The following is a 23,287-nucleotide window of genomic DNA, read 5'->3' as shown; positions in this document are numbered from 1 at the left end:
TCTTATCTGTTTTGCCTACAAAATGTGGGCAAATTTCAAAGCCCCTAACGGGAAAACTGTCACTGACATTCTAGCAGATGCTCTAAGGTTATTTTCAAGATGGTGATGAAGGATGGCCCGCATAGGCCATGAGGAAATATCAATAAAGGCTTTCAGTCTGAGGCATAATAATAAAAATAAGAAAATATCTCAAGCTTACCAGTTGTCCTTCCAGAGCTGTCTCCTAATGAAGTTACCTTGACTCAGACTGGATTTTGGATTTAATCCAACTGAGAAATGTTGTCACCTGGGTATAGACTCCTGGCTTGTTTCGTAACCCGCACTCGTCACCCCAGCTCACAAGGCCATACACATAGTAGAAGCCGTTTACTACACAAGTTAATGGGCCTCCAGAGTCTCCCTGATGAGACAAAAGTACACATGTTCAAAATATGAGGCAAAACATGAACCAAAACAAGAATGCTCCATTCCCATCATAAGACTTGGGAGCTGTAATGATGGGGTTTTTTTCCTGTCAGATGTGCCATCATATGCTGATGTTCCTGAGTAGGATTGAAGTCCTGGTACCGGATTAAACGATATCAGACTTTTTGCATGGACGTTTTTGGGTTTTTTTCAGGTCTATGACATATATCTGACAAGGCCACATGAAATTTCCCAGGCACAGAAAGATAAAGATATGATCTTTGGCATAAATGAAAACACTCGATCTCTCCCACCCCCCTCAGAATAACTTTATTCTGAGCTGGTTGGTCTCATTTTTTGTTTTACTGGCCATTTCTATTGTGAAGTACGTTTGCAGTGGTAATTCACACTTCAGGAAACATTGTGCAAACTCTTCCCTATCTTTCAGCAATATAAATATGAACTTGCTTCACACTTGCACTTGCTGCAATGAAAAGAAATATCAGTCCCGACTTTCCCTGCAAGTCTTAGCTCTGACAGTGAAAATCAGATTAGAACTGGCGCTCATGGCAGAGGCTGTAATAAAACTGAGATAAAAAAAGGCAAGTTTGCAGGTTATTATGACAAATTGCCTCAAAAGCCAAGCTTTCCAGGCTAGTCTGTATCTTCCACAGATCTGCCTATGCCTGACAGTGACAACATCAGCTCTAAGGATACACATCTCAAAGTGTACCGAAGAAAGATGATGGCTGTTGAAATACACTGATGGGAGAAACAGATACATATGCAGCACCCTGCCACAGCTATTACCCTGCACAGCCTGATTATTTACACAAAAAATAAGGGTTCAAATACAGAAAAAGCAACAGACCTGACAAGAGTCAATACCGGGTCTCCGAAGATTTCCTGCACAAAACATGCTTTCATCCAGTTTGCGATTGTGTGCTCTGGGTTCATTGCATTTCCTCTGTGAAATCAGCCTGACACTGGCATCTAACAGCTGACTGGATGCTTCACCTATGGGATGTGCACCAAAAAAATGGAGTCACTTTCCTCCCAATGCTGTTACATGTTGTCTTTGTCCAAAAAAGGAGCTTCCTTGCCGTTTAGATGGGAAGGGGGAAGAGCAGGGGGAGGGTTGTGCTAGCTTGGGAATTAAAAAATGCCAGTCTGGAGTGATAAAGGTGGAGGGTTCACTTAGGACATTGAGTTATTGCCTGAATAAAAGCAAAGTCAGGTATTCAGAATTTGGCCCCGATCAGCTCTATCCGTGTAATCCTGCTTTTCAAAGGTGCTGGTTGTCTGCAGCTCCCACGGGTCCCAATGGGACTGCGAGCTGCTCAGCACTTCTCAGGCTGGTGCCATTAGATGTTTTAACATGCAAGCTAATGAAACAGATGAAAACTGAAATTCATACAATATTTAAGGGCAATGATTAATTACAGTGAATCTAAAGACATAACTTGACATCTAAAGGCAATAGCCAGAGTTTCAAAGCACTACATCTGTAGATAATTAAAGGTGGTTTATAAGTTTGGTTCTGCTTGAGTTTCAGGAAATATTCCATTTCTGCAGTGATTTCCTGAAATGCTAATAATAGCTCTGCTCAAAGAAGGAGTCATCTAGTTTGAACACGTACAGGGTACTTGATATTCTTTGTTGGGGAAAAAAAAAATCCCTATACCCTTTTTAAGAGAGGCTTTTTATTTGGAACTTTTAAAAAATGTCCATTAAGTTCTGTTGGTACATTCTGATCAAATGAACACACTTGTCTCTTGTGGACTTCAATGGGAGTTACATCAGAAGGGAGAATTTGGTCCTATGTATCCTATCAGGCTGTATCAGTCACAAAGTGCTAGGACACCTACTGCAGCCTCAGTGACACATTTTCCTTCTGCTGCTTTACAGCAACACATCAATCAGAACATGAGAAAATGCATTTTTCAGAAAATTGCCATTATCTTTTTTTAAGCATAGTAATTTCTCCCCTTAGGATTTACTGCGGGTAAGAAAAGTTTTGGATAGAGCTGGTTGAACTTGAAAAGCTTTGGATATTTTTCATATATATTTTTAATATATTTTTTTAAAAAATTTTCAGCGCATCTGAAGGTCCAGATGCTGCTTCTGAAAAGCTTGATCTGACCCAATGGGCTGGAAAACCCTGTGAAAGTTCTCGTCTTCCTTGGTCCTGTCTTGAAGCACGTGAAATATACTATAGCCTGTCTCTTGATATATTCTTGCTTCTACCAGTGGCTTCAGATGAAAACATGACATGATGGCAAGCAGGGGAAAAGAAATGCGCTGGGGATTTTTTCGGAACTCTGAAAGGCTTGGTTGGTCTAGCAGCTGGAGATTTCTGCTAATGAGTAACTTCCATGGCAGGGTTTAGCTGTCCTTAGTTTTGAATTCCGTGCCTTGGTTTCACTAAGTGCATTGGTCCGCGTTTGGGTTTGGCAAGTGCTACTGGAAGTACCGGCCCCCCTTGCCACGGCCATACCCACCGAAACCCGGGCAGCCCACCGGTACCTGTCTCTGTCACTCCCCATCCTGCGATGAAACAGTCAGTTCCGGCGGGAAGGGAGGAATTCGGCAGACACGCTGTTTTCACATACTTTGTTTCCACCGCACAGTGACCATTAACTGGCTTCAATTTAAGTAATGCTGGAAAGAAGATCAACAACAACAATAAGTGTTTGCAGCTAATGTTAATCTCTAGTCTTCCTTACCAGTGTGTGACCCAGCTTTGCAAAGCTCTATTTGCTTCATGTGCTATTTGCGCTACGTGCTGGATCTGTCACTATGTTTTTGCTTCACCCTCATGGCAATTTCTCCCTGCCCATCACAATTCACACCCCAAAGATTCAATGGATCTAAATCATAATTTGGCCTAATTATTTCCAGAATATATTCTCAATGGGAGTTTTACATTGACTTTGGTTGGAGAGGGGTGCTTCAAACAACTGAGGCTGGAGGGGAGCCATGTGAATATTCAATAAAAGGAATTTACCAATATCATTGTGTGGGACATCGTTCTTCTCTCTGTATTTGTTATGTACGATGATCTTCTCCACATCAAATATTTGCTCTTGATTCTCTCTCTTCTCAAGGTTTTGCTTCCCAAGGGCGACTTTGAGATATCCTGCTGGCCGGCTGCAAAAAGAAAAGAAGAACAAGTAAATTACATGCAGACACTGTCTATCAATGGTGCTGAAAACTTGCATCTTTGGTATCTGGAAGTCAAGATGTTGCTTCCTCTTGTAGAGTGTGGCCAGAAGATTTCCTAAGATCGTTATAGGAGTGCTTAGTCAAGGAAGTGGTGGTGTTGGAAATGTTGTCTTAACTTGTCGCAGTCATGAAATAAAATGATTTAAAGCTTCATGGATACTCTTTGCTTTGCATTTTGGGGAAGAACAACAATGAGCACACAGTCTGTTACTGTGGCTGTGGTGAAGAGTGCAATTGCTTGCTGTTGTCTGGACGTAAAAACATCTGTGCTGGAATGATCTCCAGTGTGTGATTTACTGATTTCCAAGGATAATGGTTTGCAACCTGTTCAGCAAAATTGTTAAAGGAAATGTCGTATTCTAAGCTAGCTGGCACATAAACAAATGAAACCAAAATGCATATCTGGAGATCTTAATTATGATGCAATATGTGATGTTGCTTATAGCATCCTAATTCCTGTAGCTTTCATGGAGTGCCTTCTTTCATACATTGCAAAACCTTGTTACATTCCTCCTGTTTTCCTCTCACACAACTATTTTAGCTCATTTTAGGTGAGTGGGGGGTTTGTTTTTTTCAGTAAGCACCATTTTCAAGTATATGTATATTTTCCTGTTTGTGTTTAATTTTTCATATATCTGTTTTCCTTTCAATTTGATTCCCAGCCATCATTTGGATTGCAAATAACTTGGATTCCAAACTGTCTTTAATAACCATCCTGTTTTTTATCTGTTCATCTACCCAAGGCACAGGACGTGCACCTACGTAATGCAGTGCGCAGCAGTGAGAACCCAGCACGCCTCAATTAGCACTCCACCACACTGATGTTCGCTGCCTTCTGCAGTCTTTATCTGCAGAGATGCCATCCAGGGATGTTTGCCAGCTGTAGTTTTAGCTCCACCATAGATCCTCTTGAACGTCCTCTGAATTTCTGGCTGTCCACATGTTTTGAATATTTCATTTGCTCCAGGTGGGTCTGTGGGGCTGTGTGTTAGCCATGGTCTCTCTTCAGCTGTGTTGGAAGAGACAGCAGATGTATAACGCAGACATAACATCAGACTGGAGGAGTGAAGTAACAGGGAGTCACCTACTGCCCTGGGACACCTATAGCTCACTTCTAATTCTTTACCTGTTCTTGAGCAGGGTGAAACGTCACAGAAGTCCCATTCCACTTTGTGATTTTTTCTGATGTAGCACCAGGGTTTTTCATCCTCATCGGGATTCCTGCAGGGAACAGCTGAGAGCATCAACCAGTGTGAAACGGGAAATCTCCACGAAACCAGTGAAGGAGCTGAGGGTGCTTAGGGGAGCAGCCTCATGCTCCCATATGAGAGCCAAACTTCCAAAGGTACTCTTTCATAAGATTTGACAAAGATGATGCCTGAGATAAGAGAGTAGGGCTGCTGGCATTTGACTATTCCCATACCTATCTTAACCCTAAGGAAAATGAGGGACCAATTCAGGGAAAGGAGGGTTGCTTCTGGAAGCCTCATTTCAGTGTGGTGACTTATGGAATGCACCTCTAACATCCAGGTATTTTATAGACAGGCAGTGTCTAGAAAGATTTGAGATCTTACCATCAGTATACCAAATGCATGAGCAATTTGTCCTCAGTGCTCTTTCTGATAGAAATCTGTACAGTTGCTTCTTCAAAATATTACCTGCAGAAGTTATGTTCACCGATGCCATGAGACTGAGCATCCTCCATAAAGGCATTAATCGGGTAGTCCAAGAGAACTTGGGAATTCCAGTGCAGGCAGGTCTTGCCATTCACTGCTTGGTTCACTCTTCCTCTGTAGTTAGAGGAGGCCCCTTCATAACAATCATCCGATCCTGTAAGAAGACAGTGCTGATATAAAAGTGACTTTTGTCTTGTTCTTTGCTCAAAGTGTTCCTCTTCCTTCCCTTCTTTGCCTTACATTCACTTTATGGAGGATCAGAAGGACCTACTGAGTCATGTAATGATATTCCTTATAATACACAGGCCAGAAATAAGAGTAACACCTGTCCAAATTGAAGCTCGACTGACTTCAAATGCCTGAAACCTCTTTGCATGGTAAAGATCTAGCAGCTAAGAGAGGCCTTAATGCCAAAAGCAGAATCTCTCCATCAGTTGCCGGGCAAGAAATGGCATTGGCAGGATTAGACAGAAGTGGGCACAGAGCTGCTATCACACTAGCGCAATGGATGTGCCAAAAGGAAGGCTGGAGAGTTGTGAAATGAACCTGTAGGTGAGGTGGAGGAAGAGTCACCTGCAATATGAAGCATGTAGTTGTACATGGAGTTGGAAGTGAAATCAACTTTTAAAAGAGAAAGAAACAAATCCCTCTCCTTGGAAACACACGTTGGGGGTGGTGGTGCTGTGATGGCAGAAGACTCTGCATGCAGGCTGGGGTAATCTCCCACCTTTGGCCACCCATCCATGTGTCAGTGGCCATCCCATCAGCCTGGGCATTCACAGGCAACTGAACAAGAATCTCCACTACATCAGCTTTTGAGTGTTTAAAGAAAGCCTGGCATTTCTTCCCCATGGGACATGTGCAACTTCTTGGAAATGTCTGCTCACTCATTATATACTAGTGGAACTCTGCTGAAACACACTTAGAAAACATCAGTATGGGAACTGCTTTGAGTCCCTTTGCTACTGGTGGCTGCAGAAGTCAGCTTCTCCCTCTGACGCTCTCCCCGCAGATGCTGGTGGCCTCGGTGTAGCCAGGCACTTGGTGACAGCATCAGTTAGTGTGGCTGTGGGGTAAAGCCAGCCCTTGGCCGTCTTCACCCCAGCCCTTTCCCCCAGAGCTGTGACATACCAATCTCGCAGAATCTCCCTCTGAAAGGTTTGGGGCACTTGCAGACAAATCTTGATCGGGTTTTGTTCCGTATGCAGATACCTCCATTTTTGCATGGGTTTGGTCTGCACGCTGAAGATGCTGTCAACGTGGAAAACACAGAACAGCCTTGTCACACTGCTGAACGCTATAGAGCCACTCGCATGCCCAATGGAAACTGGGATGAGCTCCCACTCAGGCTATTGGCTCCAAGCTCTTGAACTCTTGAAGAACCCTCATCACCAGGGGTTTTTCCAGTGACTGAACCACCACCCTGTAAATCAAGCTTAACTCATCACCAACCAGGCCCTCAGGTGGGAGCTGTAGCAGACTCAGGCTGGACGAGGAGGACAGGACCACCCTCTGAGGTGGGCTGCGTGTGATTTCCCACCACTGACCAGCCATGGTGAGGTGACCTCACTGTGCTGCCCGCACCACAATTCATTCAGCGCCTTGTGGAGTGCTCACCTTGCTGGCAGTCGGGTTGCCTGTAGGGATGATGGCAGCTGCACTGAAAATGAGGTGGGGTAAATGTAATCAGGCAGTCTCCCCTGTGGCACCTCTTCTCCTGACACATATCCTCCACTGTGGAAAACCGAGACATGAGATACTCCATCAACACTTTTGTGTTCACAGGAGCTGTCCCCTTGCAGGAATCACGGGAAGACACGCTTTCTCCTGACACTTCGATGATGCTTTCATTTGGCTCGTGCGAACTTGGGATTTCACTTCTTGTTCATGATATTTATGGCAAAAAATCTGCAGGAACAATGAGCAACTCACCACTGCCCACCTGTCAGGGAACAGAGGAATGTGTTCTGCACACCTGATGCCTGGTCTGGATGAGGAGCTAAGCGTGAGACCTATGAACATGACTCTGGTGGGCTGTCAAAACCAGCAACAGAGAGCTTATAAAGCCCCGTGTTCGCTTCCGTTGACAGAGCTGTAACAGTAACATTAGCTACCAAAACAAGGAGCATAAGCTGGCAAAATAACAATTACCTTTCTCACATGTAGGCCCAGTATATGGCTTGGAGCAGAGACAGCTGAAGCGGCTTCCTCTGTTTACACACCTACCGTAGTTCTTGCAAGGGTTGGAGGAGCACGGGTCTGCTGGGGTAAGGATGAAGATCTTTTAGTTTTACTTTCATCTTCTCCATCTCCATCACCTGCTTTTTCTTGTCACATTTTCTGACAGCAGAAAGCTGCCTTCTTGGGCACAGCATTCCGTGTAACACGTACTGTGCTTATACATCAGCTCAGCAGCCACAGGAGCAAGTTGTAACAGCTTATTGCAAGCTGTAACAGCTCATGGCTTTGGGTCTAGAGCTCCTCAGCTCCCTTTGTCAAGTCTATGATGCAGCTATGATGGGGTAAGTCCCTTCATTTGCTCAGGGCCAGTTTTGCCTCCATGGCAGTGGCAGAAGCAGATGCCGTAAAAGCCAGAGCTGGCCCTGAGCATCTGCCTTCACGAACTTAGTGTGGAGGCATCTGGATTTGGCATTGCCTTCATTACAACATGGCACTAAATCTCCCCTAGAAAAGCCAACTGCTGCTATTACTCTGTGCAATATCCCTGGGTGGCTTTTGGTTGCTCCAAGGGAGGCAGGAACCTCCTGGGAGTCAGTTGAGTGCTGGTCCTTAGACCGTGCTCAACCTCTCCACTCCAGGCTGCCAGGAGCAATTGGCACTGGGGACAGCCACACACCAGCTCCGCTTGCTTTGTACCAGGGGATAACCCAGGGGATGTTACAGGCAGCTTCCCTGTCTCTTCCTTTGTGTTCCCCAGGCAATCTCAAGGATCCTTTCCTGCTCTCCTGAAGTTTGGCAAAGCAGAAAAAGACAAAAAAAAAACAATCAAAAAAAACCCCAAACCCTGCAACTGAGAAAAGAAAAAAAAATAAAACAAACCTGCTCTACATTTGGTTCTCAGCATAACTACAGAACATATATCCGATGAAAACAGCAATTACATCTTACAGTGTCTATAGACAAATAAGTCTGTGCTTTTTTTGTAGTAGCAATCAGAAATGTTCTGCATGATCAGAATCCATCCTGTGAAACCCAGAGATAAAACACAGGCTCCTTACAAGAGAAATACAAAGGAGAACACTGCAAACAATCCTCCTAACTCATCCCTTTGATGCAGGCGTTTTGAGAGGAGGCTGGCAGCCGAGGCCTGCCACGCTCCTGCTGCAAGTGCAGGGTTGGGATTTTACCCCTTCCTCGCCTCTCAGAGGTACCTGTGCTGGTATCGCTGTAGCCATAATAGTCCTCAAACCAGTCAGGGTCCTCCACTGCCTGCCGCTGGCTCAAGGAGTTCTGCTCTGGTTGTACGTACTCGTCATAGTACTCGTAGTCATCAGCCTCATCTGCAGGGAGGGGTGAGAAGAGGGTGGAAGAACAGAGGAATTAGAACTGCTAGAAGGAGAGAAGGTATGAAAGAACTTATTCCCTGGGATGGATAGTTCTTTCCTCCTTCAGTCTCTTTGGGACGTCTGTGGGTCTAGAGCTTGCGTCATCTTGAGGGCCAAAGTTCAGCTCCAACTTGATGTGGGCAGAGCTCACTCAGCATGGCCACCGCAGAGAAGCGCTGTCACCAGCTCTGCCCTCCCTGCTGCTCCTGAGGTGCTGGGCCCCTGGATGCTCAGCCGGCTCCTGTGGTGGCAGCCAGGACACCCCGGAGGGGACACAGAGGGGCTCTGGAGGCGCGGGCACGAGCATCCCGCTTGGCACCACAGCCAGGGGAGATGCTGGTGGCTGCTCCCAGCACATTGAGAATACGAGATTCAGAGGTTTTCCTTGCATAGCTGCTTTGATCACCAGCACCACCGCTGCCACAGCAAGAGGCACGACCTCCGGCAGGTGGGTGCTTGCTGCGTGTGGGGACTGAGAAACCCACGCCGAGGCAAATCGCAGGGAAACAGCAGCCCAAGACACTGGCACACCCCTGTGGCTCCCTGTCCTCAAAACCCTTTCCGAGGGGTGAGAACCTGGTGCAGCAGACACGTATTGGAAAGCCCATCCTCACCTCAGCCGAGCCTGCGGCCACCCTGCAGCCAGTGTCCTCCCCGGGACCCCCGTCAGCGGGACCCCCAGCTCTTCCAGCCCGCATTTGGAAGGGGGGTTGATTAAAGAGGGCTGGCAGCTGCTCGCACAGGTATGGCTGCTGCTCTGGTGTTTCAAAGACAAGCTATGGTAATGAGCAAAGCTAAGTTACATACAGAGACATTTTAAAAAGCTCTCCCCTAGGGCTGGACCGATGGCCCCATGGATAATGCTCTGCCTTGAACTGATTATCGACTGCATTATCTTAGTTTTCTCTCCTCATTCATTCGCTTGCAGCCTTTATCTTTATTCTTTCTTTGCTTCTGAAAAAATCCACTTTTGTACAATGGGTGTTTTATATTTCATATTAAAATAGAACAGTCTTTTTTTTTTTTTCCTTTTCCTACAAGCCAACTCTCATTTCTCACCAAAAAAAAAAAAAAAAGAGGAAAGTTTCACCTCATTTATTGCTATGTCAAGTCAAGACTCCTTTTCCTCAGCTCATTATTTCCACAGGAGCTGAGTCTCGACAGTGTGCAAGTGTTGCAGAAGTGTGTGCCGTGCTGAGGAACAGAAGGATCTCGCTGGAAGATAAGGACATTGTCTACCGTGAACAAAATTAAATTTAATGTGATGTAGTTAAGAAAGGAAAACAAAAAGAGGGTTTTGCCTGAAATTCAGCCTGCAAGCTCACTGTGTTGGAGGGGAGATTTTGCAAGCAAGCTTGAGTTTGAGGGAATTGTCTGAAGTAGTCTGATTTTGTTTCCTCTGTTTACTTTCAAAATCTTAGTGGGGAACATTGGCTTTTATTCCACAGAGGCTTTAAAGAAGTTCTCTGAGGTATGGGGTAGCCCTTTTTATGGAGAAATATACCTGCTAAAAGTTATGAAGGACGAACAGGGGAGCTACAGCTGCCAAAAGCAGACTGCAAACATGCCCAGCGTGCTTTACAGAGGCTGGCGAGGACCCTTTTCAGTTGTCAGAGGAAAAACAAGTGCTCCGAATGAAGACAAACAGCTAAGCCATGGTAGAAGCATCTACTGTGATTTTTAAACCAACTGCTCAGTGTTCAGGAATGACAGCACTGTCACTTCATTTTGTTACATTGGCATTATTTCCTAGCAATGGATTAATCATTTATTAACTACACTTATGAAGTTACTTGTTGGCTCATTATGAACTGTTTCAAGCACATCTCTGTGTTAAAATGCAGGCGGCCAAGATGCAATTCACATTTTGCATCTCTGACGTCTCTACCAGGTAGGAGGAGCACAAACCCCTGTTTGCATTGATGGGGTGGATGACCCCCGGGCAGTTTTTGGGACAGGCTAATGCACCCCTGAGGCCAGGCTGGCACCTGGCAGCGTGTCTGGGTGTCCAGGGCTGAAGTCAAGTGGGCAGCACCAAGCAAACCCCTCACAGGGTGCCAGTTACCATTGAGAGAAACTTTATGACCAAGCCATGGAGTTAAGGGCGCATGTGTAAAGGGCTTGGGAAATGTCATCAAACCCTTTTGGGTACCCTGATTCCCATGTGCATATTGGGAGTCAAGAAGCTGAGCTACCTGGCTGGGAGACCGGCCAAGGTGACACAAGAGGGCAGCCGACCTGAGAAATCAGCGGCATCCCTGCTTGCTCCATCGCCATCCCTCTTTATGAAACTATGAAACAGAAATAGCTTCTACAGGACACATGAGTGATGCTTCTCATCACCCAACCACTCTGTGTCCTCCCCAGCTGCATGAAGCAGTGAAAAACAAAGAACAGAAACCTCTGACTTGGATATATGACATAAAACTAAAAGAAGTCTTCTTATTTATCATTGCTTCTACACTAAATAACTACTTGGCTTCCACATCTCTTATTTAAGAAGTGCTCCCATTCCATTTTTTTAATTATTCATAACAAGCCATAGGTTTAGTAAAGCAAAAACAACACTTTTAAAAATCTGAGCGCATAATTAATGCACAAAGTCTGATACACTGGTTGATTTAAACATATTACTAAATCAGAGTGTTCACTCTTTGTAAGTGTTGGAAAACCTTAACATGCTTAAAAAAAGCAGTGATCTGACATTTGTCACTGAAATGTGACTATTACATGAAATTAAATTAGACATCCTGCATGCAAATTTTCAAAGAATAACTTTCCTCTGTGTAGTACAAAAAAGTCCCCCCATAATTGATAGGCAGAGATTGACTTTTAAAGCTTCAAATCAGCTTTGAGGTCTGGGTGATCTTTTAAACTGCTTAAGCTTTCATCTGCAGTTTTTCACATTGCCAAGAGCTGTCAATCAAGCGATGGATTTCTGATCAATATCCCCTTGTTCATTAGCTTACACGGGCTCTCTGTTACGGAGAGAACAGATATCCCAACACCGGCAGTCACACTGTTTTCAAAACCTTCCCTGGATCAAGTCATGACTAATGTTCCGAGTGGGAAAGTGATGCATTAGGATGCCATCGAGTGACCTGCATGGCGAGGTAACTTTGTTGGACTGCAGTTGTCAAGATGACTGATGTGCAAAGTTAAAGCCTATTGCCAACACACATCAAGAGCGCCAGAAAGTACCCAGCGTTTATTCAAGCTCTCTGAACCTCTGGGGATTGACTGAAATCTGGCCTAATTTATACAGGATGAGTTTTCCTACCACTTTTCTAAATACTTTTTGTCTCCAGCTCTGAGAAAAATGTAGTGTTATTTTTATGAGGCTGAAATCCTGACTATATTTTAAATAATGAGATGTCCTCCATTTAATTCTGCAGAGACGAGACCTCACAGTATTTCCTCCCTTCCACGCCGGATGCGGCTGGGAGTAGCTGCGACTTCAGAAAGAAATTGCGAAAGAAGAGAGATCAGCCAACAACAAAGCCGGCAAACCTTTCAAATAGTTTTGCGGCTGTAACTTAAAAGCAGTTTTGCAGCGCTTTTCCCTCGGAGGGACAGCGCTGGGAGAGGTGACCGGTGACGGCTCAAGGAGCGGGGAATCGCGGGAGGACGGGGAGTAGGAGATGGCAGGGAGGGTGGAGGGTGAGAGGTGAGGACCTCAGAGCATAGGGGAGGGAATGAATTAAGACATTGTGAAAACTCCATCACTGAAAAGAACACCAGCCAGCTTGCACAAGGCTCGTGCATAAAGCCTGAAGCCAAGTGCGCAGACTCTGTGGCCAAATACTTGCAGAAGCCAAATACTGAGCTCAGATGCACAAATTATTTGGAAATTTGGTTTTTTGCACACATCTTGTTAGAAGAACAACATTGATTTGGTGAAAGAGGCAGTGCTATATGAGCTATGAGGCAGCTGGACTCACAGGTTTGACCTGGGAGCCAAAACACCACTGGTCTGAACAGGAACGTGGCTGAATAACGAGTGCGTGGTAAAAGCCACACTTTTTTTGTTTTGTTTTTTCCAGGAAAGGGAGCAAAATTAATGTAATACTTCATTAGCTATAAATTATGAACTCAGATCTAAGAGCTACTGAGATTAAGAGGAGGAGGAAATACTAAAATACACAAAAATACTAAACTTAGCAATAAAACCATGATCCTCCATGTGGACCAAGCAGGCTGCAAAAGGATGTAAAAATCCTCACACAATAGCTACAGATCCTCACACAACATTGATCACAGCTTTTCTCTTATCAACATCTTAATGCTACATAGCTTTGAACGATTTTTACTTGCATAAGCTTGTAAACATTTTTTGAATCTTCTTGCACTTTGAACAAAACCTTGCAGAAATAAGTTCCGCAGTTAGATCTGTTTTGCACGGGAAAGTTAACCTTTGTTTATTTGACCTTCAATTTGCACACACAGACAGGCTCTTTGCTTATCCTTCTGTGAGGTTTGCAGCCCAGGACCATGACTTGTCGTCCAGCCCACCATGTCACCCACAGGTCCACAAAGCTGTGTTGAGCACAAGAGGCTCAGGAAAGTCCTGGCTTGGCACGGGGCTGTGAGTTACAGGTGCAGTCTAGCAGCACCCCATGATCAGCTGCAAATTGGTACTGCTGCTGGGGCTCTGGTTTGGGCTCCAGGGTACCAGACACACTCCTGGCTGGGACCCGGTGCAGTATTGTCTCCTGCACCGATGCAGAGCACACGTAGAGGCCTGAAAGTTCTCACCATATTGCTTGTCAATCGTCAAACAGACTTTCTACATGATCACAGGCTTGATTTTAAGCTCAGAAAACCTGTGCATGAAGTTATTAAAACTCAGCGCTGGACACTAGCAAAGGCTATTGATGGACCAGGTCACCAGCCTCCCAGTTTTGTATGCAGGAGTTAAAATTAAGAAGTGGAAACCACTTACCCGTCAGCAGGTCGGGCAGGGAGAAGTGCCAGGAAGCCTGCATGACATAAAAAAAGGCAAAGAGTCAGTATCTGAAATCAAAAGCCAACACTGAACTTGGTCTATGGCGCAGCTTCCCGGTGCTGGACATCCAGATAAACTCGTTACCCAATTTGGACATAAGTGGGCTGGATTTTGAGAGTTTTTTCAAAAGATTATCAAGATGTTTTTAAAAGCCCACAACCCGTGCAGGATCTCTGGCTTTTCTGAGCATCCAGCCCAAGTTGCAGGGCTGGTGTGCTTTGGGGAAAAAAAAACCTGTCCTGAACAAGTTAAATTGCCTTTTTGCTTATTAAGTGACCACACAGCAACTATTTGTCCAGCTTTTCTGAGATACCAAGAGAGGCCATGCTCCAGCTGGCTGCCCAAGCCAGAGGCTGGGACAGGGCAGAAATGGGCACTGCGGCACAGGAGCCTACACCTGGTGCAGCTGGTGGGATCTGGACCTCTGAGCTGTAAGGTTGTCAACAACATTTGCACAGTGGAGAACATCTCTGGCACTTCCCATGAGGAAATGCCCTGTGTCCGACCTCCAATGTGGGGCTCCAGCCTTTTCTGTTTGGCTCACGACCAAGGGCAAGGGACAAAAGGGGACAGAAGAAGAAGGAAAACAGCTCTCAGGCTTTGAAGAGCATGAGTGATGTTTGTCTGAAAGGAGATGCACTGACTCCATACTGGGACACATCCCCTGTATGACGATTTAAACTCATTTCCTCTCTTGCTCTAAATGCCAGCTGCGCACAGGATTACCTGCCTGCCATGAGAGTACACATGCAAATAGCAGGTGTAAAAGAGATTTGGAACTGCTATTCTTCATTCCTTACATGATTTGTGAGATTAAAAAAAACATATTTCCAAGCAATTTAACACACATAATAAAGACAGCCTACATACACACATTGACACATGACCATTATGTGCACCTACGCAGTAATACAGATACAATTAATTGTAAACATACAGCCTCTTTACTTGTGTATTATAGATCTATGAACAGTATACAGGAGAAAGACATTCTCAGTTAACTCTGGCTGTGGCTAAGAACAAATAAATCAGAAGCAATGAATAAGAAACAGGACAAAAAAAAAAGCTCAGAACTCACATTTGTGAATATTATCTGGAATATATAAATGAGTTTTTGCTTCGGGCACATTTGCATCCCTCTTGTGTTTGAGGCAGGGAGAACAGACACTCCAGTACTCCCTTTCCCACTGACTTTAATGAGAGCAATGTCCCCTGAACCCCTCAGCAGAGCTCCTTTCCAGGTGCACTTAAGTGAGCCACACACAGATAACTAAATCCTTTGCAGCTGGGAGGACACACACATTCACACAATTGCCCCTCCAGAGTGAATATAGAGACAATGGTAAATGAGAAGGCTGTAAAAGCCCTGCCCTTGGTGTAGCTATTTCCTGAGTGCAGGTACAGGGTTTGTCAGATCCTTTGCCAGACTCCAATGGAGACTGTAGAAGGAAAAGGTCTAATTGCTCCATTTACAATTAGTGGTAGTGTTCGTCCATAAACACAGACCAAAACAAACCCTGCAAGTGTACTCCTCTCTTTTGGATGAACAGATGAAAGAAAGAAAAAGGAAGCAGGATGAAGCAAGAAGTATTTCATTTCCCTCCCCAGCTCTCCAAGGTGCCCTGTTGTGTTGTTTGCCTGATGGGGTCAGAAAGGGCTTGGGGGCAGAAGGGTTTGACTTCAGTGAGATCATGAAACCTTCCCTGCACTCGGGGCACCACATGGGAATGTCAGTGGGTTTCAGTCCAGGCAGAGTGAGGTGTGGGGCATGACTGCATCATGTTCTTCTGTGCCTCAGTTTCCCTCAGCTGTAGATCAGAGATGATAGTCTCACAACGCCCAAGGGGATGGCTCACACACTAAAGAAAAAAGAAGATGAGAGACCTAGCACTCTCTTACACTACTTTCTTTTCCAGGTCACTCACCTACCCCTTCCATTCAAGTGCTCCTGCATAGGCAGAGCTGACTGTGAAAGGGCAGATACCCTAAACTCCCTCTTGCAGTAAACTGGTGCCCTAGAAACATTCAGGTTTCCAGCAACATCCTTCAGAGCAGGCAGTGGCTTGTACTCTAGGGCAGCTGAGTCCCAAATGCTGATTCCCGCTTTTGGATGAAAACCTCTATCTTGATGCCACAATACAAATGTTATTGGGAACAAAATCTCCTGGAGCACCTGGGACTGAGATTCCAGGAGTTAATCTTTATTCAAAGGCTCTGGTGTCCCATTTTGTCCTGGAGCTTTTCCCCTTCCTGTGCCTGTCAAGAGCTCCAGCAGCAGAGCCACGGGGGATATAAAACCCCAGGCAGACCCGATCTCTTGGCATGGAAACTTCTCCCTTCTGGGGTCCACTGGACCACTCAGCAGCCCACAGTGGTCTTGAAGCATTTTCACCCCTGCTAGCCAGCATAGGGCCAAATTTTAGCCTTTTGGTTCCCTACATGAAGCTTTCCATGGTGTTGTGCAGCAGAGTAGGGAGAACTGCTCGCCCCTTCCCTCCTGCCTGTTTGAGCTCACCCTTTCCTCAGTGCCTGGAGGGGCTGTGGAATGCAGGATGCACGATGAGGGATGCAGAATGTGGGATGGGTGATGTGGGATGCAAGAAGCAGGATGAGGGATGCAGAAGGAGGTTGTTAGGAGGGGGACACAAGTTGGGGAGTGCAGGGTCAGGGGTCCAGGAGGGGGCTGCAGCTGTGGGGGCAGCAGGAGGGGTACGATCAGGGGCAGTGAAGGCAGAGCCCCCTTCTCCTGCCGTGCCGTATTGCTCATGGCCAGCAGAGGAGGATCTTGTCCTTCTGACGAGGTGCAATACTGAGCCCAGCCAGGAGCAAGATTCAAACAAAAGGAGGAGGAGAAGGAAAGAGGGGAGAGGAGAGATTAGATTGTGAGGCTGGTTTCACCAAACAGTCTCTTTGCTCGACACTGATACTTTGTGTGCTCTCTCAAGAGGGAATAAAATCACTGGATCCTGTTCGTAGCAGGTCCGCAGAGAGAGGGGACGAAGCTGGAAGAATTTGCAAAGAGCAATTTTAAATTTTATTACTTTGGGCTCATAAAAAAGGAACACTGAAAAAAAAATCAGGAGAGACATTTTTAATGGGTAGCAGTGCATTGTTGTGCATGGAGTAGATTACATTTATAAGGCTCTTTTAAAAAATGGTGGAAAAATGGCTGAAATTAAAAAATATCCTAATTTCACCTGACCTTTGTTGTCATCATCATAATGATTAGCACTTCACCAAAGCTTCATTCCTCCACAGAGCCATCAAAACTTTGCTAATGAGGCTTTGTACCAAGGTTAAACACTGCAGATACATGATACTCTCCATTTTTCCATTTCAACTCCTCAAGAAAGAGAGACTAATGAAATGTAATAGATTTCAAACAGTAATGCCAGAACCATGAGCTTTCTTGGTCTCAGGACAGAATCCTACAGCTCTCTCGGACCAAAATGTCCAGTTTATCTCTGGCAATTCTTTCTGAATAAAGCCAAGAAGATTTGACCCCAAATTCAAGAGAAATCATTTACAGCTGCCACAGGCATTCTGCAGCTGAACTGTTGATTGTGTCTCAGGTACATTTTCTACCCCTTATAACAATCAAAATGAATAATTAAAACACAAAAGCAGGTAGAGAAACAGCACAAAAGCAACAACGCAGGGTAAGGCTGTGAATTTACATCTGTGCAAAACAGAATTCCAGAGAAGACAGTGTAGCTACTCAAGCTGTCTTGACAGACGGGCAGAGGGATGAAAACTAACTCTACACACATACACACCTTACAACAAAGCACTACAGGTGTTCAAAAATTAAACTGCATTGATAGGAATTGGCCTATTCACTTAATTGCACTAAGTTGTGCAAATTCTCCTGCAACCTGCCGCAAAGCGGCCTCTACAGCAGCAAAACAAATATTTCCCCTTTCACTTGTTCTTCTCTACAGTTACAGCTTTGCAGCCGAGAAGGAGGTGGGATGGGGATGAACTGGAGAACAAGCATGGATATTTGATCAACTACCATCCACGACTGACATAAGGCACGAAGGAGCCACGAGGGCAGGCACAACTCCTGCCTTTTCGTAGTGAACGCCTTGATCCCACTGACAGCTCTCAGTGGGAACCTTTGTCTGGGCTTCTCGCCAAAGGAGGAGGGAATCGACAGTTCTGATGCTCTTACAATCGGCCAGATTTTTGCCTGCAACCATCTTGGATAGTGACAGTCTTTGAACTTCAAGGGAAAGTGGCTTTTCCAGCAATGACATTGTGTTTCTCAGCCAAAGCCATGGTTGCAGTATAATGAAAGCAGGGTATATTATCATCTGGAGCACACATGCAACACATGTTGTATTTTTAGCCTGGGAAACCATTCTCTGAAAGGATTCCACCAAAACCACTGAGTTCTTCACCTCTCTGCTGGCAAGATATCTCCTGCTTCCACACTGTACTGCAATGTGTGCCTCAGAGTAAATGACATGTTCTTTAGTGACTGGTCCCAGGAGACCCAGAGAAGTTCAAATGTAAACTCTTTATTTGACTCGTTATTCAGTTGTGAACATTTCCATGGCAGCATGTGATAAAAAACGCATGGGGATCCAGGAAAGAAGCAGTAGCCCTCGGATGTGCTGCTGAAACTAGCTTGGTTCATAGAATCACATAATAGTTTGGGTAGGAAGGGACTTTCAAAAGTCATCTAGTCCCACCCCTGCCATGAGCAGGGACATCTTCGCCCAGCTCAGGTTGCTCAGAGCCCTGTCCAGCCTGGTCTGGGATGTCTCCAGGCATGGGGCATCTACCACCTCTCTGGGCAACCTGGGCCAGTGTTTCACCACCCTCATTGTAAAAAACTTCTTCCTCCTTTCTAGCCTGAATCTCCCCTCCTTTAGTTTAAAACCACTACCTCTAGTCCTGTCCTAACAGCCCCTGCTAAAAGTCTCTGCACAGGAGTTACCTGCTCCTGTTTTCCAAGAGATCAAAGTTTCCAAGTTAATCTTTGCACCGTGAGAGATGGCTTTGTAGCAGCTGGCTGTTTCTAAAGTTGCTCACTGGTAGATGAGGTGTGCTTGTACTCCCGGGTGGAAAACTGGGTCAGCCTTGAATGCCATAGCAAGGAGAATCTACCAAACCTGTGTCAAGGGGGCTGCAGGAGCCAGCCTTGTCACACTAACACAAGTGCGCTACGCTATCAAACACTTTTGCAGCCGGTGCTGGGAATGCAGGTTATACCACTCGACTTAAAGCTTATGCAAAGTCATTAAGTGCCTTTAGTTACACGGGATATCAACCTGCACGCTTCAGGGCATAAGCTGATTGCCTTCGGGGGTCAGCGAGGAACGCTTCCCTCTCAGAGAGTGCCGTGCACAATTAGCTGGGGGCACTCCCAGGGCTTTGTTGCTTTCCTGCTGCATCAGGCAAATTTAGGCGAGCGCTGCACAAGGGCATTACACCTGATGGGCCAGAAATTGAGACGGGCTTGACAGCATTCACTTCTCTTTGTGGTGATCGGCTCGTGGTGCTATGGAACATAAAACTCTCTTGTGAGCAGCGCAGCACTGCAGAGAGGGTGAGGGGAGCAAAAGTGGGAGTTTGATACAGAAACAGATCTGTTGGTGGGTAGAAAAAGATGTCAGAGAGAGATCACTTTGGGATACCCTCAAATGTTGGTCTCCAAGCACGTGAGGCAAGGAAAGACCTGTACTGCTGGTAACAGCTTCCTGTCCGCTGTGGGCCACTTATCATTGGCACTGATGATAAGTTTTCTTTGCAATTGTTTGATCTTAAAGTGATGCTTTAATCCTTCCGTTTTCCACTACTCAGTGCACATGCTTATTGGACTGTGCATGGCTGGTCACTTCAAAACACTTTCCATCACAACTAAGCACGCATCAATTTTTTGAAGTTCCAAGATATTTGGTGAAGAGCCACCTCTGCTTCTCTGACTCTGGCATTCCTTCCTCTCTGTTGATTAAAATCGCTGTTTTGTTGTGGGTTTTTGTCATCGTCGTTGTTGTATTTTTTCTTTTTGTTTGTGTTTTGGGGTTTTTTGGGTGTGTTTTTTTGTTTTGTTTTGTTTTGGTGCTTTCAAGCGTGTGCTTGAAGCGCATTTGGGAGTTGTTAAACAGGAGCTGCAGCCTGGTGTACAAGCAGCTCTTGCAGATTTCTCTAGCCCAACTCAGCACAAGGTTTCAGCATCCCATTTAAATCTATGTGTGTTTCAGAAAAGTTGTTTCAATACAAGCCCAAGTCAGGGAGGATAGGTAGCTGAATTGCTGTGTCTGTGTGCGGATACAACAGCAGAGCTGTTTGGATTTCTTTTTGGCACAGGAATACTTAGCAATACAACACCTTGTGGCAGGTACATTTCCACTACAGTATCTTCCTGAGTAAAAATGTATTGTTTTCTCTAAAAGTTCCCATTCACACGACTTTGATGTGTGTATCAGTGAGCACTTTCTATAATTAAAAGAAGGGAAAAACAACACCACCACCACAATCTGAGAAGACCTGTCATGTGTGAAGACAATCTTTGGTGCAGTTGCATCATATATGCTAAAATAAAGGATGACATTTTGTTCTCCCTTGCACTCATCATGAAACTTCCTGCCTTTTATGGAATTAGTTTGGATTCATACAGGTGAAATCAGTTTCTCTTCAGATAATACAAAAGAACGAAATGGAAATTTTTGCCTTAGGGTCCTACTCCAAACCCACCAGATGCATGAATGTCTCAGTGCTTTCCTCTTCTGTTTTGACTGACTCAGTATGAGCTGCTCCCTAAATCTACATTTGACTTCTGTATTTCACCAATAACATATATTAAGCAGAGTGCTACTTACCAAAACTCCCAAAACCAGATTCAAACAAAAATGAGAATGATAAAGACAGATACTTCAGGGAAAGGATGGAAATAGGATTTTAAGGGTGTTTTCCATGGTTTCAGCAAAGTGCAATGTCTGTTCTTTCTTCATTCAAACTATTTCAGTGCAACTTTTTCTTTGGAATGAATCGTTAAGGCAAAAATGTCCTCTCATAATGTGTTTGTCATGCAATGGTCATGTCACGGCGACTCATTCCCCTCTTTTTTTATTCTGGGATCCATGCCAAGTGCTAAGCCAGAAAACCTTGTTATATTAATTATGAAGTAAAACCATGTTTTATTAAAAACTAGCCTGCTGAATAATCTGTCGTGCTGCTTTTCAGTGACAGCAGAATTGCTTTTGCATTTTAACAATGTTAATGAATTTTCAGGGGAGGGGGGAGATATGCACTACATTTTCCACAGTGATATTTAGAACAAAGTCAGATTAGGATTGTCAAAGCTAATGAATCAATCTAACACTTAGGACTAGTTAGGAAAACTCTGTGCAAGACTTCATGTTGTCTAAGACTGCACCTACATCTTCCTCACTAAGTGCAAATTAACACAACCAGTTCATGATAAGCTTATTCATATTATATTGGGTTCTCACAATGTCTGTAAAACTGGCATTGAACTACCCTAGAACTGATGCCCTCAGTAAGCTGCCACATGCTCTGGTGGATCAAGTATGCCATATCCACTGCCATCAGCAGATAGATAGTCCTGATGACACATTAATTAATAAATACCTTATTGTGCTGTGAAAAATCACTGATTGCAAATCCAACAAGCTTTTCAAAAAGATCCATAACCTGTTAAAAGTCCTTACTATATATTTTTCATAAAGGACTCAATTTAAAAATGTCAGCATCTGAAATTTTGCAATGCATTTCAGTAAATGTAAACCTGCGCACATAGGATCCCTCGATAAGAAAGCAGAGGTTTGAAAGAACCTCAGATTACTTCTTAAGAAATTCTACTTGATCATAGTGCTTGGAGGAACAAAATAAATGTTTAAAAAAATGACTTTTAACTTTGCTTTGGTTACAAGTAATTCTTTCAGTCTTCTTTAAAGAGGACATGAATAAGTTTGGGTAGGTATATCAAGCTCTGCTGGAGCAAGGCTCTGGCCATCTCTAGCTGTGTTGAATATTTTGCTGTCAACTTTCCTTCCACGTTAGTGGCAATGATAATCCAGCCACCCAAAACATATGGCTGGGGTAAATTTTACCTTTGATGAAAGAGCTTGCAAAACTGCCAAGCCAGCTCGTACGCATGGCCTGTTTAATCTGATACCTGGTCCCATCAGTGTGAGAGGAGCAGCCCACACTGCAGCCCAAAAGTGGCTGGTCACAGCAGCAAGGTGGCCATTGAGCACACCCAGATGGCCCATTCCTTGTCACTGCAGATGTCTGCCCCCTAAAAACATGGGGCATCCCCCCTTATACAGCATTTCACTCAAACATCTCACTTGTACCGAAAAGCAGATCCTCAGATAATGTTCCCGTAGCTGGCCTGTGGCAGGAAAAGGAACAGAAAAACATACTCACGCACAAATGTATGTTCCCAAGGAGAACGACCAGTGGAAGAACCTGAAGGGCCGAAGCACTGTTCACCATCCTTATGCTTGTTTTTACTTTAAATTAGCTTTTTCTTCTTGCCTACGTTTTTTCAGACAAGACACAATCATTCGAGGGTGAGCTAATTCAGTGCAAATAATTAACCATGCTTCAAATATTGTTTAATGTTCAACAGATTGCCCTGATCACATAAGTGCATCCTGTCCAGATAATCACTGCATTGACCACTGGAAAATGTTTCAAATCAGTAAGTATCAAAATGGGAATAGTATAAATTAACAATGGAACAAAGTATTTTTCTTGTATTAGAATTATTTTTTTATTATTATTGTCAATTGAAAAAAAGTATGAATTAGACTTACTTTTCTGCCTTCTACCTGAAAAAAACAGTGAGATCTAGTTAGAAAATGTAAGGCTTTTAAAAACATGAAAGCGTGCTTTTTATTATTTTCTAAATTTCAAACATTAAGGTTCATGTTCTCAAGCATTTGTCCACAAACGTGAGAACCCAGAATCCATTCTTTAACAAAAAGTGCAATTCTTGAGTAAGCTCCACTCTCCAGAAGTGGAAGTATTTGTAAGAACAATAACAACTGAGCAAATTACAATATTATTGCCAGAATAAACAACCCTCTATTGTGGAAATGCTGACAAACTTTACTGATCAGATCTTGTTTGTTCTACATGTTATGAAAACAAGTGAAAGGATTTTTTTTTTGCTCCTAGATCATTTAGAGCTTGAGTAGGAAAAGGGAAGAGGGCGGCAGAAATACAGTCTTTTCAGATCACAGCCCTAATTCACAAGTAAGTCCCTAGTAATATGTTTTCATCTATGGTTATAAACCAGATAAATAATATAATGCTGAGCACATTAAGAAACATCAGGGGGAAAATGAATACAGTTGTCTGCTCAGGAGGACCTGAATTGTGTACAGTAAATAAGATGGGTGGGAGGGATGTCTACACATTGAAATGTG

The 23,287-nt window shown here is 44.4% G+C and overlaps 1 protein-coding gene across 1 annotated transcript; it reads right to left on the bottom strand.

The window, feature by feature from the left end:
- Nucleotides 1–232: 232 nt before the first annotated feature.
- On the bottom strand, nucleotides 233–22,349 carry HABP2 (hyaluronan binding protein 2; the record flags this gene model as incomplete). The annotated part of the gene is made up of 13 exons (XM_080348250.1): nucleotides 233–400; nucleotides 1,277–1,422; nucleotides 2,932–3,066; nucleotides 3,413–3,555; nucleotides 4,393–4,639; nucleotides 4,757–4,851; nucleotides 5,289–5,460; nucleotides 6,438–6,557; nucleotides 6,924–7,040; nucleotides 7,458–7,565; nucleotides 8,699–8,827; nucleotides 13,815–13,851; nucleotides 22,281–22,349. The coding sequence occupies 13 exons, from the start codon at nucleotides 22,347–22,349 to the stop codon at nucleotides 233–235; spliced, it is 1,686 nt and encodes a 561-aa protein (XP_080204376.1).
- Between the last annotated feature and the right edge of the window lie 938 nt (nucleotides 22,350–23,287).

Source organism: Nesoenas mayeri, assembly GCF_963082525.1.
Source record: "Nesoenas mayeri genome assembly, chromosome: 7".
In the NCBI taxonomy this organism is placed as follows: domain Eukaryota; kingdom Metazoa; phylum Chordata; class Aves; order Columbiformes; family Columbidae; genus Nesoenas; species Nesoenas mayeri.
The sequence above is the reverse complement of the archived record's forward strand: the minus strand, read 5'-3'. Positions and strand labels throughout refer to the sequence as shown.